This window comes from Lactuca serriola, chromosome 4 (genome assembly GCF_051521515.1).
Source record: "Lactuca serriola cultivar US96UC23 chromosome 4, Lser_US96UC23_V15, whole genome shotgun sequence".
NCBI classification, from domain to species: Eukaryota; Viridiplantae; Streptophyta; class Magnoliopsida; order Asterales; family Asteraceae; genus Lactuca; species Lactuca serriola.
The window spans coordinates 187943940-187959942 of record NC_136411.1 but is presented as its reverse complement, the minus strand read 5'-3'; the positions used below and the strand labels follow the sequence as shown (position 1 = coordinate 187959942).

Here is a 16003-nt window from a genome sequence, read left to right as displayed (position 1 = left end):
AGATATGCCTGACAATATATGTATGTTATGTGATTATATGGTATGTGGTACAGTGGGGGAACTCACTAAGCTTCGTGCTTACAGTTTTCAGGTTTGGTTTTCAGGTACCTCTGCTTCAAAGGGGAAGGAGCCGACGCGGTAGCGGCCTATCACACACACTCTTGTTTCCGCAGTTATGAGTTTATTCTGGGATTGATACTCTGATATTTTGGTTGTTCAAATGTTGTGGATTTCAAATTTGGTTTTCGATGTGAAATGGTTTAATTAAACAATGTTTTAATTATTAATGTTTTCTAAGTAATGTTTTAAAAATGAAATTTTTGGACGTGAAAATTGGGTTGTTACAAAACCCTTAACAATTATACGGGTTTGGATCATACTTTTTGATTCGTTTACCCGTTAACGACCCGTACTTGCTAACCATTTTATTAAAAGGGTCAGGTATGGATCATCACCGATCTACTCCATTTATAACCCGCCTCATATAAATTTTAGAATTATACATTTATATTTTATACTGCCTAAATTTTACTTTAAATTCCAATCGAACGTCCAAAGAGAAACGGCCAAAGACTAAACGGTGTTTACATAAGACTCGATGACTCAACTTCTAGACTTCCAGTCTTCTCCCAAGAATCATGATGTCATTTCATTTATATTTCATCATGTAATCACCAACTTCCTTTATAAATCAATAAATTCATTTATCAACCGGAAGATAGTTTGTAATTGCTATTCTCTATCAATGTAATCGATGGTCAAAAACCAATCGGAAGTAACTACAATAATGATTTTAATTCCAATTGAAACTCTTCGAGTACATAATGTATTTTTAAAATCAACATTTGTTTTATTTATCAAATGTGATTTTATGATTTAAGTAAAATGTGTTTGATTATTCAAAAAACATACGGGTTATGGGGCGGTTGGATATCTGTTGATTCGGTGGATAAGGGTATGAGTTTGATTATTCAAAACCTTACAGGTTACGGAGAGGGTTTGGATAGGGTTTTGAAATTAGTTAAAAGAGTTTGGATCAAGGTCAATTCGCTCCAAACCCGCCCCATTGCCAGACCTGATTTTGACCCTATAGCCTGAGGTATCACGAAATCGGATTTGGGATAATCCAAAAAATTTCAATTTAGAAGTCTGACCACTTCTAAATTAGAAACACATAATATACCTTGTTGTTTTTGTGTTATAGAGAGATAGAATGAATCAATATATAATTTTCGTGTATGAAAACTCCAGCTCGTTTTTTGGAACCAGAAAACATTCTTATACTAGAGGGAAATATGGTTATTGATGGTTGCGTGTAGAATTGGCGCCAAAAATGCTAGTTAATGGACATAACTAACATATGCATCATCATGATGTCATCTAGTGAGTTTTTGGCGGGAAAGTGCATGACTGGAGTCTCACCTACTTGATACAAAAATATGTTTAGGTTTCAGGGCGCTACTCCTTGGAACCCCGTTCGCTGACCGGTCAGCGGAATCACCACCAGGGGCTCTGCCTTGGACCCTGCTAGGGGTGCTGCTCCCAGATATTTTCGAGTTCAAATATATCACACTGAGTGTGCATCCCACACCTCTAAGTGCGGTTAGTAAATGGAGTTCGGCTTATCTCATTATTAATAATAATTAAACCAAAATATATTGATAACACTAAAATCACCAACATGGTATGCTATCAACATAGTTTTTGTCATACCGATGAAGATTCCACTATCTCATTCTTGGAATGTAACTTTGCAACAAGGGTTTGGAATATAGTTCGAATATGGTGTGGGTTCACAAGTATAAACTCCAGGGACGTTAGATCTTTATTCATTGGAAACATTTTTATTGGCAAAACCAAAAAGGCAACAATTATTCATGCATTCTCATGGCAAATTTTGGAATTTTTGGAGATCAAGGAACGAAGTTATTTTCAAGAATGTGGAAATTTTGGAGATCAAGGAACGAATTATGGTGATGATTTTTACATGAATAGAACAAAGGGGAAATATAAACTTCTTTTGCTATGAGAAATGGTGTATCGAGACTACTGGTTCCTTATGATGTTTTCTCTTTATTTTTCTTAATTATCTACGTGTACTCTTTTGTTTTGGCTAGTTTTGTTTAATATATGTTGTCTTTTTACCAATATATAACCAACTTTTACGCATACACTGTCTATAGAGTTAATCATTACTCGATATTAACATAAAATATATTTTGTTCATCATTTTTTTTTTCGAACAGCTGAATATATAAAAAAAAGAGGTTAGCGCAAGGCTAACAAAAATTTACAAAAGAATTGACAAGATAGGGTTTAACTTCCAAGACAACCAACAAACACTAATTTTCATATTCCTACGCACAATCCATTATAGAAATAGTCGATCAATCTATCAATCAGTAAATGTCTTCTAATATTAAGACCATTTAAAAGAACATCCTTACGGAAGTTCCAAAAAATCCACCACATGGTCCCAGAAATATAATTTACATATTAATAGATTGATGTGGCATTATACCGTTAGGCATATACCAATAATAGATAGATTACATAAATATAATTTACGTATTAACTTCAAAACCACATTTCTAAGAGCATAGTTCAGGCTTTTCATCTATCCAACAAAGTGAGCTTCAGGTTCATATGATGTGGCATTATACAAGTCCAAGAATAAGGTCGGACGGAATGGTTGCGGGGAAGACCCGTGGGAAGCTTCCCGCTCGGCGGAACACCGCACCGTCGGTGCGGGGAAGGGTGGCGCAGGAACGGGTGAGGGGAGCCTCTCCTGCATTCTCTCTCCAGCTGTGATTGGCTGTGATTTTTTTTTGAAATTCAACCGTTGATTAACGGTAAAAAAAATAATTTTTTTGCTGTAACGACTAAATGATTTTAAATCCATTTTTTTTGTTTTTTGTTTTTTTTTTAATTTTTTAAACACCTATAAATACACAACTATTTACCATCAAACAACATTCACACAAACCCTCTAATCTCTCCATTTTCTTCTAAACAAAATGAATCTCGACAATCAAACCCCAACTTCCGATTGAAGGAAAAAAAGTCATGGTTTGAGTTTAAACATCCATTCTCGAAACATTTTTGCTATCGATTCATCACCGTAAGGAGTTTATCGCCCCCAAATCGATGCTCCCATTCAATCCTCACTACAATTTCAATACCAAAATGTTAGACAATATTACCCGATGCAAGTTCTAAATGTTTCACCGCAAATGTTTTCAAACTTTGTTGTGTTTCCAGATCAACAATCGTCAAATCAACCTCAACCCCAACCCCAAACTCAAACTCAAACCCAAACACAACAACAACGCCAACTTGTCGATGAGTTGGATGATTCGGAAGAAGAAGACATGATTCTCGAAACTCAACCAACACCACCCCCATAAATATGTAAAGGGAAAAAACAAGTACGCGAGGGTGTCACACAACCGGGAAAACAAAAGCCGACAACATGGCTTCCACACGAAGAGCTAGTTTTGGTCAAAGCTTGGGCTGACATTTCTGAAGATTCGATTCAAGGAAATGCACAACCGGGAGAACATTTTTGGTTTCGCATTTTAGAACGGTTTCGAGAGGAGCTAAAAAAAGGTGATGACTACTGTACGAAACATCAACTGAATTCGAAGTTTCGAGAAATAGCAAAGGGGGTTTAAAAAATAAACGAGTTGTACAACAACCTAAAAACCCAACGAAAAAGCGGCCAAGACGACGAAGAAATACTTCAAGAAGCTTTGCAGTTTTACCTTGAGGAAGTCGGAAAACCATTAAAGTGGCATGATTGTTGGAAATTATTGGTCCGTTGTCCTAGGTGGAAAAAATACGAGCAATATTTTATTTTTGGAGTCCAACAATCAAAGTGAACGAAAATGAGCTCTAGTGGTTACACAACCTCCTCCGATTCTCGGGTCGGTCTAGATTTAAATCAGAACGACGAACTCGAGCTAGAAGAAATTGTCCGCCCAATGGGTAGGGACAAAGTGAAGAGAAAGGGAAATGGACTTCTTCGGGTGCATCTGATTTCAACGTGGACATTAACGAAATCCGGAAAATAACATCGTCGTTTGATCGATATAATCTTAATTTTTCCAAACGTTTGGCTTTCGACAAAGAAAAAGAAGAAACACGGAAAAATAAGCGGGCAGAGAGAAAAGAAATGGAGGATATGGAGTTTTTGATGGAAAACATCGATCATTTCTCGGGACCGACTCTCGAGCTCGTGATGAAGAAGAGAGAAAATTTCTGAAAAAATATTTTCCGTAGGTCATTGGTTTGTTTATTTATTTATTTATTTTTTAATTTTCTAGTTTTTTAAATTTTAGGTTTAATGTAAGTTTTATTTTAATTAATGAAATGCTTTTTATTTTTAATTAAATTTTATGTTTAGTATTAATTTAAAAATTATAAATCATAAAAAAAAATTATTTAAAAAAAAGTGAGGGAAGAGTTTCCCACCCATTCCTTGGGTTTTAGGTGACGAAAAGAAAAATAAGGAAAAGAAAGGTATGACCCACAAAAAATGAGGAAAGCTTCCCTTTTATACCCTCCGGTCTATCTAAGAAGTGTGACAGTGACGTCACTTTCACAATTACAATATAAAATTTCAATTACACTCGTTTTGTTTATACAAAAACTACATTTCACACCTCTTCTTATTTCAGATTTTTAGTACAAAATAAAAAGTGATTATTATTTTTTATAAACTACACTGTTAACGAAAAGTCAACAAATTATATTTTCTAATCTTATAAAGAATCAAAATATATATGTTTTTATCAAAATTAATAACAGAAGATGTGAATGTCTAATTTACAATAGAAATGTCAAATCCATGAATTTTTTCAAGCCAAAAAAGTTTTATAAAATGAAAAACTATTTTAAGAGCTTTTTCAAACCCAAGTTTTTTCAAGAATCTTGCTAATTAGCAAACTCTTCTTTTAAGCTTTTACAATGATGTGGTGGGTATCATAGCTTTTCAATCAATAACAAATCAACTACTATAAAAACAAAACATAGATAATCAAATGGAAAAAGCTCGGATGCATGGATTTTTTTTTTTTTTTTTTTAAATTTTAAGCTTTTTCATAACCTTTTCTACGGTCTAAGATATTTCACTTTTATCAATTGCAACGGGTTTGTGGCCATTTGAGTCGAGCTAAAAAAAAACAGGAAATTTCTCAATGCTGCTTAAAAGCCCAATGGTCTGATTTTTATTATCAATGTTCCATTTGGGCTTTAAAGTTTAAACCAACCTTTTGTACATTTACAATTACATGATCAAATCAAACCAACACTAACTACTACACTCACCAAATGCATACAACTACTCATTACCTTTACAAGCATCATAGTTGAGCTTTGGTTCGCTATCCGTAACTGTCTTCTATCTTTTTCACTCAGACTGGGTATAGTCTTCGTGGTAAATTTGCTGCAAAAAAAAGATTAAAAAAAAAAAAGTTTAAGAGTAAATTACAGGTTGGTCCTTATGCTTTTCCATTTGTTAAAAGGTTTGATCCAAATTAGTTGTAAATTTGCTTATGTGTTTACATTTTATTGCTGATTTGGTCCCAACTGCTCCATATTGTTTTGTATTCGATCAAAAATTTACTATTTTGCCCCACATAGCACAATGGTGGTTCCCTTTGCAGGGAGGGGTAGGGCCCATTTTTATGATAGTAATACTAAGCATAAATAAATGACAAAGATTAATACCAAATATAAGATTAGGCGCAAAATAGTTTTTTAGATCAAATCTGAAACAAAATAAAATCATAAAGACAAAAACCAATAACAAAATGAAACAACAAAGGCAAATTTACAGTAAATCTTTTTGGACTTAATCCATAAGAATTGGTATAACAAAGATGGACCAAATTTGTAGTTTTGCAAATTTTGTAAGATTATTTACATTGCAACTAACTGGTTCTTTGATAGTGTGCTGATTGAGTCAGACTCAACTTCTTAAAACTGAAAAACTGAATCAGAGGTTTTTAATTGTGATAACAAATGGTCTGAATAACCCCATAGTAAGCGTATCAAATAGCCCTTAAACGTTTTTGGGACCACCACCAAATTATTTATTTAATGAAATATATAAATATGTTTTGAACCATTAATTATTAATAAAAAATAATTGTCATTTGATATTTTATACCAATTCTATTATTAATATTAATTTACAAGCCTTCTACATTACACAACAAATATTCAATAGGAATACAATAATATTAATTTAACATATTACAAAACAAATTAATAGGAATACAATAATATTAATTTAACATATTTTAACGATCCTGAGCAATTTCAAAAGCTGATAAATGGTCTATAACTATGAAGCAACAATATGTATACGAATAAACTTGAAAGCATGACAATTGGCATGATGTATAAGGTTGAATGATAGGAATGGAAGAAAAAACAAAAAAGTAAGTGTAGTTATTACCTGGGTGCGTCTATCTTCTCTAAAGCTAAGATTCCGAACCTTGAGCTCCCCTCTATTTGTAGTCATTTGATCAAGTATTTCAGCATCACATATCGCCACGTCACCTTCGTTGCTCCCACCATTTCCACTATCCGATTCCTGTATATACACACAGAGAGAGTAAGTCAATTCTGAATTGTGATTATATATGTGGGTGGGTTGTGATTTGTGAAAAGTTAATTAATTACCCTGAGATTGAAACTAGGAGGTCGTGTTGGACTACCCACAATTTCCTCATATTCAGCTGCATCAAGCTCCCTGAGATAATGGAGCTGGAATAGTTTTGGTAGAATGTGTTGTCTTATGCTGATGAGAAGAAAGAAAGGAACTGGGAAGAGAATTCCAGCTACAGGGACCCATGTCACACCATAACATACGAGGAAATACATGATTTGGAAGACTGTGAATATGACTATGCTTCTAAATGGGACTGACTCGATGAAAGAAGCATGAACCTTTTCCAGAACCCTGCCACCACATAGATATAGATAGCAATGTTTTTTTTTTTTTTTTTTTTTTTATATAAATTAGTAATCAAAACATATATTGCTCCAAAGGGAGAGAACAGAGAACTCACTTGTATCTTCTGCCAGAGGGGACAAAAAGAAGCAAAATCCTTTCCCAAAACTGGTTTCCAGGAAGACTATCAATGGCCATGTAAGCAAAATAGCCCCAAAGAACTGAAGTTGGTATTAACTTTATAAGTGGCATTGCACAAATAGATCCTGCTAAAAGAAGCGACTGCAGTAGATTGCTGACTCTTTGCTCATTAACTCTCACAGGTAAGTGTGCATCGATGTGCTCCTCAGGATCAAACTTCCCCTTTGTGTTTTCTTCTCCATCTTCTACTTTCATCACTGCTTCTTGCAAGTCCTTTAGTTCTTTAACTATCGTAGTTGTCTGCAATGTAAGAAAACAAGTTACAAAAGTATACGTACTTTGAAAATTGTGAAAATGTGTTTCTATTTCTTGTGTTTAACACTTGAGATACTGAAGATTTACAATCGGAGAGCTATCGATTTCTATGAAAACGGTTTGCAACTTGTTGTAGATCTCAGAATTGGTAGCTTTCTGCTTTATGCTTTCCTTGGCACTTGCTACAAGCTTCTTTCTAATAAACTGGTAGAATAAAAACAATTATATTATTAGAAAAAATATATCAATGAAATTATACGTTTCTAATTATATAATTTCCTTTTGTAGACTTGCCTGTTTTTTGAGAACTGCTAGGCTTTTAGTGTGCATGGGTGATTGAGGCAAGACACCATTTGAAGGAGGTAGTCCCAATAATCCGCAAAGCAACGTCTGAAAACAACATTTAATAATTTTAAAAATATGCATCTGATTGTTAACATGTTAATTATAAGTTAATAATATAGAAAAAGGTACCATGAATCCAAGCAAAAGAATGTCATAATGATAGGCTGAAGGGTTCTTGAGATTAAATTCTTTTTGTTGAGCTAACTGTGAAGCAACACTATGATCAAAGAAATAAAGCCCAGCTATCATAAGAGCTGGGATGAAGGCTGCAAAGATGTATGCAGGAGGAACTTTACCCATATCCTGTACTTAAATTCAAGGGAAGAATTAAGATCGAATTATGAAGTTTTATTATTTAAAATGTCTACAAATATTTACCTTGATAACAGTCCAATGGTATGTTGATTCAGATTCCCATAAGAGTGGACTAAAGAGTCTTCTTGGAACTCCAGAAGGGAGTTTTCCAGGTACACTGAAAGAGACAGCTGTCCACACTATAATCATCAATGGGACTCCATAGTCTGCTATCAAGCTTCTAAGTCGCCCTATATTCAGATAATACTTGTTACATATTAAGATGATAAGAATCTACAACATATTTGATAAAAAAAAAAAATACTCCATTCACCTGTTCCAAACCACCATGATCTTGCTTTCCTGCTTTTTAATGCAGTGTATAGAAGCCCAAATGAGAATACAACTGCAAGAATACCATTGGTGTAAAGCCACTGAAATTGATACTTCACTTTATTGGGATCCTCATTTTTAGGAATCTTGAACTCGCTCACCAGTCCCTAAACCAACAAAATCAAACTAAATGTTATAAAACATGAAACAGCAGTAAGAGTAACAAACTATTAGCTTTGAAACTTTTTCCTCCATTAGTGACTTTAGTTACCTTGATGGCCTCTTGAATGAAAAGAACAGAAATTAACATCCCAAAAGTTTCCCCTGCAATCCTTGTAAACCTATTGATGATAACACATACATTGAAAATTGCAAGAATGAACAACATCAGAGCTGTCCAAGTGCATACCCTGCAAAAATTGTGTTGCTATTAAGACATAAATTAGGAGTTGGTGATTCAGAAAGCATGGAATACTAGGGTTCTTATGTAAAATTACCATCCAGCCCATGCCAAGAACAGTTTTTGCCCCAAATCTTGCCTCCCTTTAGCAAAGTTATACAAGTAAGTGTACATGATAACAGTAGGTTCTGCTACTCCTAATATCAGAAGAGGTTGTCCACCAAGTATTGAGTGTATGAGACCACATATAGCAGTAGAAGTCAAAGTTTCAACTGTGCTCAAACTTCCATCTACAACAGTTGAAAAAGTTAACTAATTACCATTTCGAATCATCTAATTGTATTTACTTTCCTCATCTATAGAATATAGAATACCTGTATCTCTACTAAGTTGCTCCCCAAATGCTATGACAGGTAGTGCAGAAGCAAAGAAGATGTATGTAGTTGGAGCCAAAATCCTATAAACAATCGTAATTTGCATTTTGAATCAATATAGTTCTCAGAAAATGGTGACTCGAAACAGTCGATCTAGTTGAAATGCTGAATCATTAGGTTATACATACATAGAGAACTACGTATAATTTGGATCATGCACGTAAACCAGAGGAACGAAGAGGATTACCCAATTCCAGAGCGAATTCCGACATTCCAATCCTGTTTATAGCATAATGCTCTTCCTCTAACATCATCTGCAATCCCTCTGAATGGAGATTTCAAATGCTCCATTCCTGAAATTGTATAAATGTCGATCAAACGTAAATAATCAGTTTACACTTATACGATTTCAAATAGATTCATTCAGATTCAATCTCATAATCTCATTCTAGCGAATTGATTATCGACTTGTTATCCTTATATACAAACACATTTTTTAATGAAATCATCTAGACTTACAAAATTTCAAACAACTAACATGCAAAGAAGACGATAAATGATGAATGTGCAATAGTGAGATGAATCATAACTGCATTATACTGAAGAAAGACACAAATAATCTGCAAAAATAAAATAGTTCATAAAAAAAAAACCTGACGAAGAATGGTGACAAGTGACTCAAAACTGCAACTGTTAGAGTAGAATTCAGAAAATTGGAAGTCAACCTTTTGAGGCAAAGTGAAAGGGTCTGATAGGTTAGGGTACTCTGCGTATCACCATCCTTTTTGTATTCTACAACTGGGCCCACGAAATATAAGGAATCTAAAAATTTAGCTAAGAATAAAAGGGGTCGAAACTCGAAAGCTGTATTAAAATTTAAAATTGATATATCATGAACAAAATCTATTAAAAATATAAATTATTAATATAATGACGTAAATTTTATAATCATATTTCGACCAAAAGTTTACTCATTTTAATTCCTCAATTAGTCCATTTTTCCGACTCTACCTTAGTTTATAGTGTTTTTGTTAACTTTACAAGGGAAATACTTTTATAGGTAATAAACAGTCTTGTTTGTAAGCCAGTAATATTTTTATTTTTTTTTACATGGTTTACTATTAAAATTACATTCGTTGTCTAATAAATCACTTTTATCGGCTATTACAAGACTATTTGATTTACGTTTTAAAGAAACAACATTAAAGTTGTATCATTAACTCATATTTTTATATACAACTAGTAAAGAGGCTGCGGCTACGCCGCTTTTGGGGTAATATGGGAAAAGTCGGCAAATTTTAAAAGATATGTGCTGAAATTGTAAATCACCACAAATATGGGAGAAAGTCGACAACCCCTAAAATTAGATTTCAAAAGTGTACAACCAAAAGAATGGTCACTGCTGACGAAAATTCAAAAATGTTGTGACAATAATGTTAAAGTTGCCAAAGTTGGGAAAATATGGTGACAAAATTCAAAAGAATGTTAAAAGATTTGTGGCAAAAACATCAAAAAGGTAAAACTTTTGACTGTAAGGACTAAAAGTGTCAAACTCACTAAAGTTTTGTGGCAAAAACCAAAAAGCAGAAAAATTTAATGAAAACGCAAATGTATAAAAGTTTTTAATTTCAGGGCGAAAAGTGTTAAATGCACCAAAGATTTGTGGTAAAAACCTAAAGGCCAAAAAGATACTATCAAAATCTAGATATTGACAGAAAATACCCAAATATAATTGAGGGACCATTTTTGCCAAAAAATGTGTCAGTTTACTATTGCTAAGAATCATTTCCATAATATATATATATATATATATATATATATATATATATATATACACACACACACACACACACACACACACACTAGCCGTTTACCCGCGCCAAGCGCCGGGTGCTAATAGTTTTTTCAGAAATTAGTTTGTAGAGGTAGCGATTAGTTATTTTGCGCAAATAGTTTACTACATCTAAACATATATCAATAAGAGTCATGCTAGCATAAATGAAATCCATAAAAACTAAAAACAAAAAAGTTGGGACATTTTACTAATGCATACGAACCAATGATTGATTGTGCATTATTAATTGTGCAATATTTTTTTATACACCACATTTGATGTATAGACTTCACTGTCGTTGAATTGTTCGTCAAGCTTTACTAAAACATTTGTATTGAGACGTGATATCCTTTAGACAATGCCACATAAAGTTGGCAATGCAAGAAACCTGATCCCTTATATAAATACCTACATTTAGAATTTTAAAGCGACAGTGAACTGTTCTCCCCCTGACATGTTATTAGTCGCAACACCCAATGAAGCGGTGGCAAGTGCAATATGACCACACGAACGGATATTAGCAAGTAAGATTTGTAAAAAAAATGTTTGTTCTGTTCCACCGGGACCGTCTATGAAGAACACTCATAAAATATCATTTATCGACATGTTGCATGATCTCATCATACACAAATTTTTGTTCATGATAGAGAAAATCTTGGGCCACTAAACGTTCAAAATTTATAACTATAGAGCATTATTCGTTTACTTCATGAAAAACTTCAAATTTTAAATGACATCTTGATATATCTTTGGAAGATTAAAATCATCAATATCATCACCCAAAGATTGTAGGAATACCAAGATGTCAGTGTGATTCAAATGAGTTAAAAATACGATATGTTGATGTTTTTTCATTCGGAAACATATCTTATTCTAAAGAGACGGCGGTGACAAAAAAAGTTGGTAAATAGCTTCGTTTAGGAAAATAATTTCCTTTCAAAAATTAGTTGCCTACCGGAAACATGCAATATTCTAGAGAATGTTCAAAGAGGCAGGCGATAGTTTTTTTGCCGAATAGTTTACTTTAGGTGATTAGTTTGCAGTTGGAAAACAACAAATAGTTTTCTGTCGGAAATCAGTTTCCTTTAAAAGCTTTTTTGTTTTTTTTTTTTTTTTATGCCCGGAGGATAGCTTCTTTTTGGTCATACATTCGTTTAAGTTTATATAACACTAATGATAAATATCATATCGTTAAATAAAAGTAACATGCTAATTTTCGTAATTAGTGAATGTTTATATCAATTAATCAACTTCTTAGATCATTAAACCGAATAATGAAATAAGAATAAAACATCAATCCAACTAAGGTTCAAAATAAAAAATATGTTGTCTCTTTGGTTAAAATAAAGATATGTTTCAGTTTGATTTAAAAATATAGATATGCTACCATTTTTTCAAAATCTGTCTTACTAAAACAAATATAGGCAAAACCATATAAATCATCAAATAGGTAGATTGTTATAAATACCATAAAAAATATATTTTGTTACTGATGAATTATATATTTATGAGTAAATTACTAAAATCGTCTCTGTGATTTGGTCAAAATTACACGTTTGGTCCCTAACCTTTTTTTTGCACTCGGATCGTCCTTGTGGTTTGATTTTGTTGCGTTTTTCGTCCCTGTGGTTTGATTTTGTTGCATTTTTCATCCCTTACATACATAAGTTAGGGACCAAACATGCAATTTTTATCAAACCATAGGGACAAAAAACGCAACAAAATCAAACCACAGGGACAATCCAAGTGCAAAAAAAAAGTTAGGGACCAAACGTGCAACTTGACCAAACCATGGGGACGATTTCAGTAATTTACTCTATATTTATACATGTTTTGATTTTGAATTTATGCTATAAAACAGATATATACATAACTATATGATTAAATAGATGATGTAAAGTTAAAATAGATGACCATTATTTGTACCAGGCCAACAATAAACATCGAACATTAAGGGTTTATACATAAGTTCCAAATATCACTACTAGAAAATTGGTGCAATAGCTACAACACAATCCGTAGCTAATCCGTAGCTATAAGCGGATAGCTACGGAATTGCTACGGAAAATTGGCTGTAGCATAATGGCCCGTGGCTAAATTATAGCTACGGATTAGCTACAGAATCGCTACGAAATTTTCCGTAGCTACTATAGCTACGGAATAGCTACAGAAATAAATAGCTACAAATTTCCTATGGAATAGTTACGGAATTAGATAGCTACGGAACTAAATAGCTACGGATCCAAATAGCTACAGAACTAAATAGCTACGGAATAGCTACGAATCCAAATAGCTACGGAATAGCTACGAAAGTAAATAGCTGCTAGCTATTTACTTTCGTAGCTATTCCGTAGCTAAATTCGTTTTATTTTAAAAAAAAATTAATTTAAAAATTTCCAATTTTTTGTCAAATACCACATTCAATTCACATTTGTCTCAAATACCATATAAAATACACCAAAAAACGTCCCTAATACCAAGTTTGACACATTCCATTCCATTATCCAAAATATCTTACAAAAGTAAGCATTACTTAACAAAACAAACAATATCAAATGTTTACAAATTCAATTGTTCCAAAATACTTATCAATTGTCCTCAGGTGGATTATCGGGGGGAGCACGGGGTTGATTTCAAGACATATTCATCATCCTCATAACCATTTCCATTTGTTCTTTCATTTGTTGTTGTTGTTGTTCCATGGTAGAAACTTGTGCACGCAACCTATCAACCTAAAAAAAATGGCAACACAATGCAATAATTAAACAATATTAGCAATGTACTTTAGTTTATTATAACAATGCATTTTTGTTTATAATACTTATAGCAATATACTTAACTTTTAACAATAATAGCAACGCACTTATGTTTATTATTAATTTAATCAATATTATCAACAAACTACCTAACTTTTAACCATAATAGCAACGTACTTTTGTTTATTATCAATTTAATCAATATTATCAACAAACTACCTAACTTTTAACCATAATAGCAATGTCCTTTTGTTTATTATCAACTTAATCAATATTATCAACATACAAATCAACGTACTTTTTTGGTTGAGTATTAATCTTTTATTTGGTTAAAGTTTCTATATATTTTTATTTATTCTTTTTTTGAATGTCTAAAAGTTGGTGTCTAATTTTTTTATGTACATATCAAAACACTTACTATAGTTGTCATTGTTATTCCAGTTATTGATTTTTCAAAAGATGATATTTTGGTAACACTAAGAGATTGATTGGCAATTCAAATCAGTTTTATCGTTAAAAAAATAAATTAGTGCGACGAAAGCCTAAGAAAAAAAAAATTAACTCATGTGTGGAATAATACCTAAAAATAATCACAAAAATTAATGAGTAATATTCTAATAATAATCCTTTTATCATAATACCTAAGAGACTTAATGGGCCCTGTTACATAATCTTTCTAGATTATAAACTTAACGTGCCATGTTACATCATTTTTCTAGATTATAAACTTTTTAAATATTTTTAACATAGTAATTTTAATAATTAGATGATCATTGTAATATTAAAAAGAAAAAAAAATAATATTAGAAATGAGTAAATCGGAAATTTAATATTCTTAATATTTTATAGGCCAAATTAATATTGATTTTTAAATTTAGTTGAGCCCATAAACTGGTTATTGTACATTTAATTATGACTATATGTTTGAAATTGAAATATAGATTTGTCTCTTTATGGTTAGATAGTTATTCTTTTGCTGCTTGGCTTATGTTTCTATACCGACTACACTTCTTCTCTTTCAATAATTAATTAATTATGATCTTTTTTTTTTCTTTTGTAATAGTTCTAATTTTTGGCTATGAGAAACAGTTTTAGTTTGGCTGTTGTGTTGAAGTATTCGGGGTCTTTATCTTTATGTGTTTGTTCTTCGATTAATAACCTCAATCTGAAATGTAGACCTAAATTATGATCTAGTCTTTACACCCAGATTCAGATCTGCTCAAGGAACATGTTAGATAATTTATTCTTAGTTTGTTCATCAAGATCTCGAACTAATTTGACTTCAGCCTCAAATCAAGCTTAGATTCGTTCATAATATTTTCCTAACTTTTAATTTTTTTTCATAAATATAAAAAGTGATAGAACTGGTCTGATAATTATCATAGAACATATAGAGTGATAGAACTGGTCATGTCCAAAATAAAAATTATAACTAATAAGTATAGCTTTTTGGGAGGAAATGCATTCTCATAACCCCCTACCGAGTTACAAAAACATCCAACACCCATATTACCTACAAATGAAAGGTGGAAATTTGCTCTATATAAAGTAAATGTAACATGAGCAGAAATAACCTTGGGTTTGGAGAATCTTTAGAAGAGTACAGGGAGCTGAGAGGACCAATATTCAGCTTATCACTAAGGATTTGGAATCCATCTTTTTCCATTTAGAAATATTCATTTCACCTGACAAGTATCATCAATGGCAAGTAATTCAACTCAATTTTACCAATGGCAAATGGGCACAAACCCAAGAAGATAATTACAAGCTTGGGCAAACCATTTTAAATGTAGGTTAGAAATATGATATGCTCAGTTGATGTATTAATGGCCACTTTTTTCACCAAATGTGCACTTCACAATAAAGGATTGAATTTAGTATCAACACTTACTGGAAGAACTCTTAAACCACTTGTACTGTTCTTTGAATTTCACGAATATATCTTGTTAGTAGCTCTGTTTCATTGAACATGGTTGTATAAGGTTCCTTCATCAGATGATGTCCTGAAAGTTGGAAACATCTTCCTAATTTAGATAAGTTTGAAGCAAAAGAAATAATTTATTCTGTTATGGGCCTCATCCCATCATAGTTCATACAACAAACATTAACCAAAGCTCTATTTATAAGTTAAAGTTGTAGGGAAGTTAACACCAAAGTCATTTATCTTACAACAATCTGATGACCAACCTGATACAGGATCTAAAACAAACAACAAACATTTAACTCAGCAGCTACCACATATAGTAATCA

General features: G+C 32.5%; 1 protein-coding gene and 1 long non-coding RNA gene across 2 annotated transcripts in view; both read right to left on the bottom strand.

The window, feature by feature from the left end:
- Positions 1 to 5210: 5210 nt before the first annotated feature.
- Positions 5211 to 9902, bottom strand: LOC145100478 (boron transporter 4-like). Its single transcript, XM_079037737.1, has 14 exons — positions 9817 to 9902; positions 9411 to 9516; positions 9164 to 9246; positions 8887 to 9079; positions 8661 to 8799; positions 8391 to 8556; positions 8141 to 8307; positions 7892 to 8065; positions 7712 to 7807; positions 7505 to 7621; positions 7080 to 7402; positions 6691 to 6970; positions 6464 to 6601; positions 5211 to 5446 (listed from the first exon to the last, which is right to left on the bottom strand). The coding sequence occupies exons 2-14, from the start codon at positions 9512 to 9514 to the stop codon at positions 5411 to 5413; spliced, it is 2016 nt and encodes a 671-aa protein (XP_078893863.1). The 5' UTR covers positions 9515 to 9516; positions 9817 to 9902; the 3' UTR covers positions 5211 to 5410.
- Positions 9903 to 13468: 3566 nt separating this feature from the next.
- LOC145103051 (uncharacterized) overlaps positions 13469 to 16003 on the bottom strand; it is a 3041-nt gene continuing 506 nt past the window's right edge. The window contains exons 2-4 of the long non-coding RNA XR_013706341.1: positions 15645 to 15756; positions 15328 to 15438; positions 13469 to 13729 (exon numbers count right to left, since the gene is read on the bottom strand). This is a non-coding gene — a long non-coding RNA (uncharacterized LOC145103051). The remainder of the gene's footprint in view (positions 13730 to 15327; positions 15439 to 15644; positions 15757 to 16003) is intronic.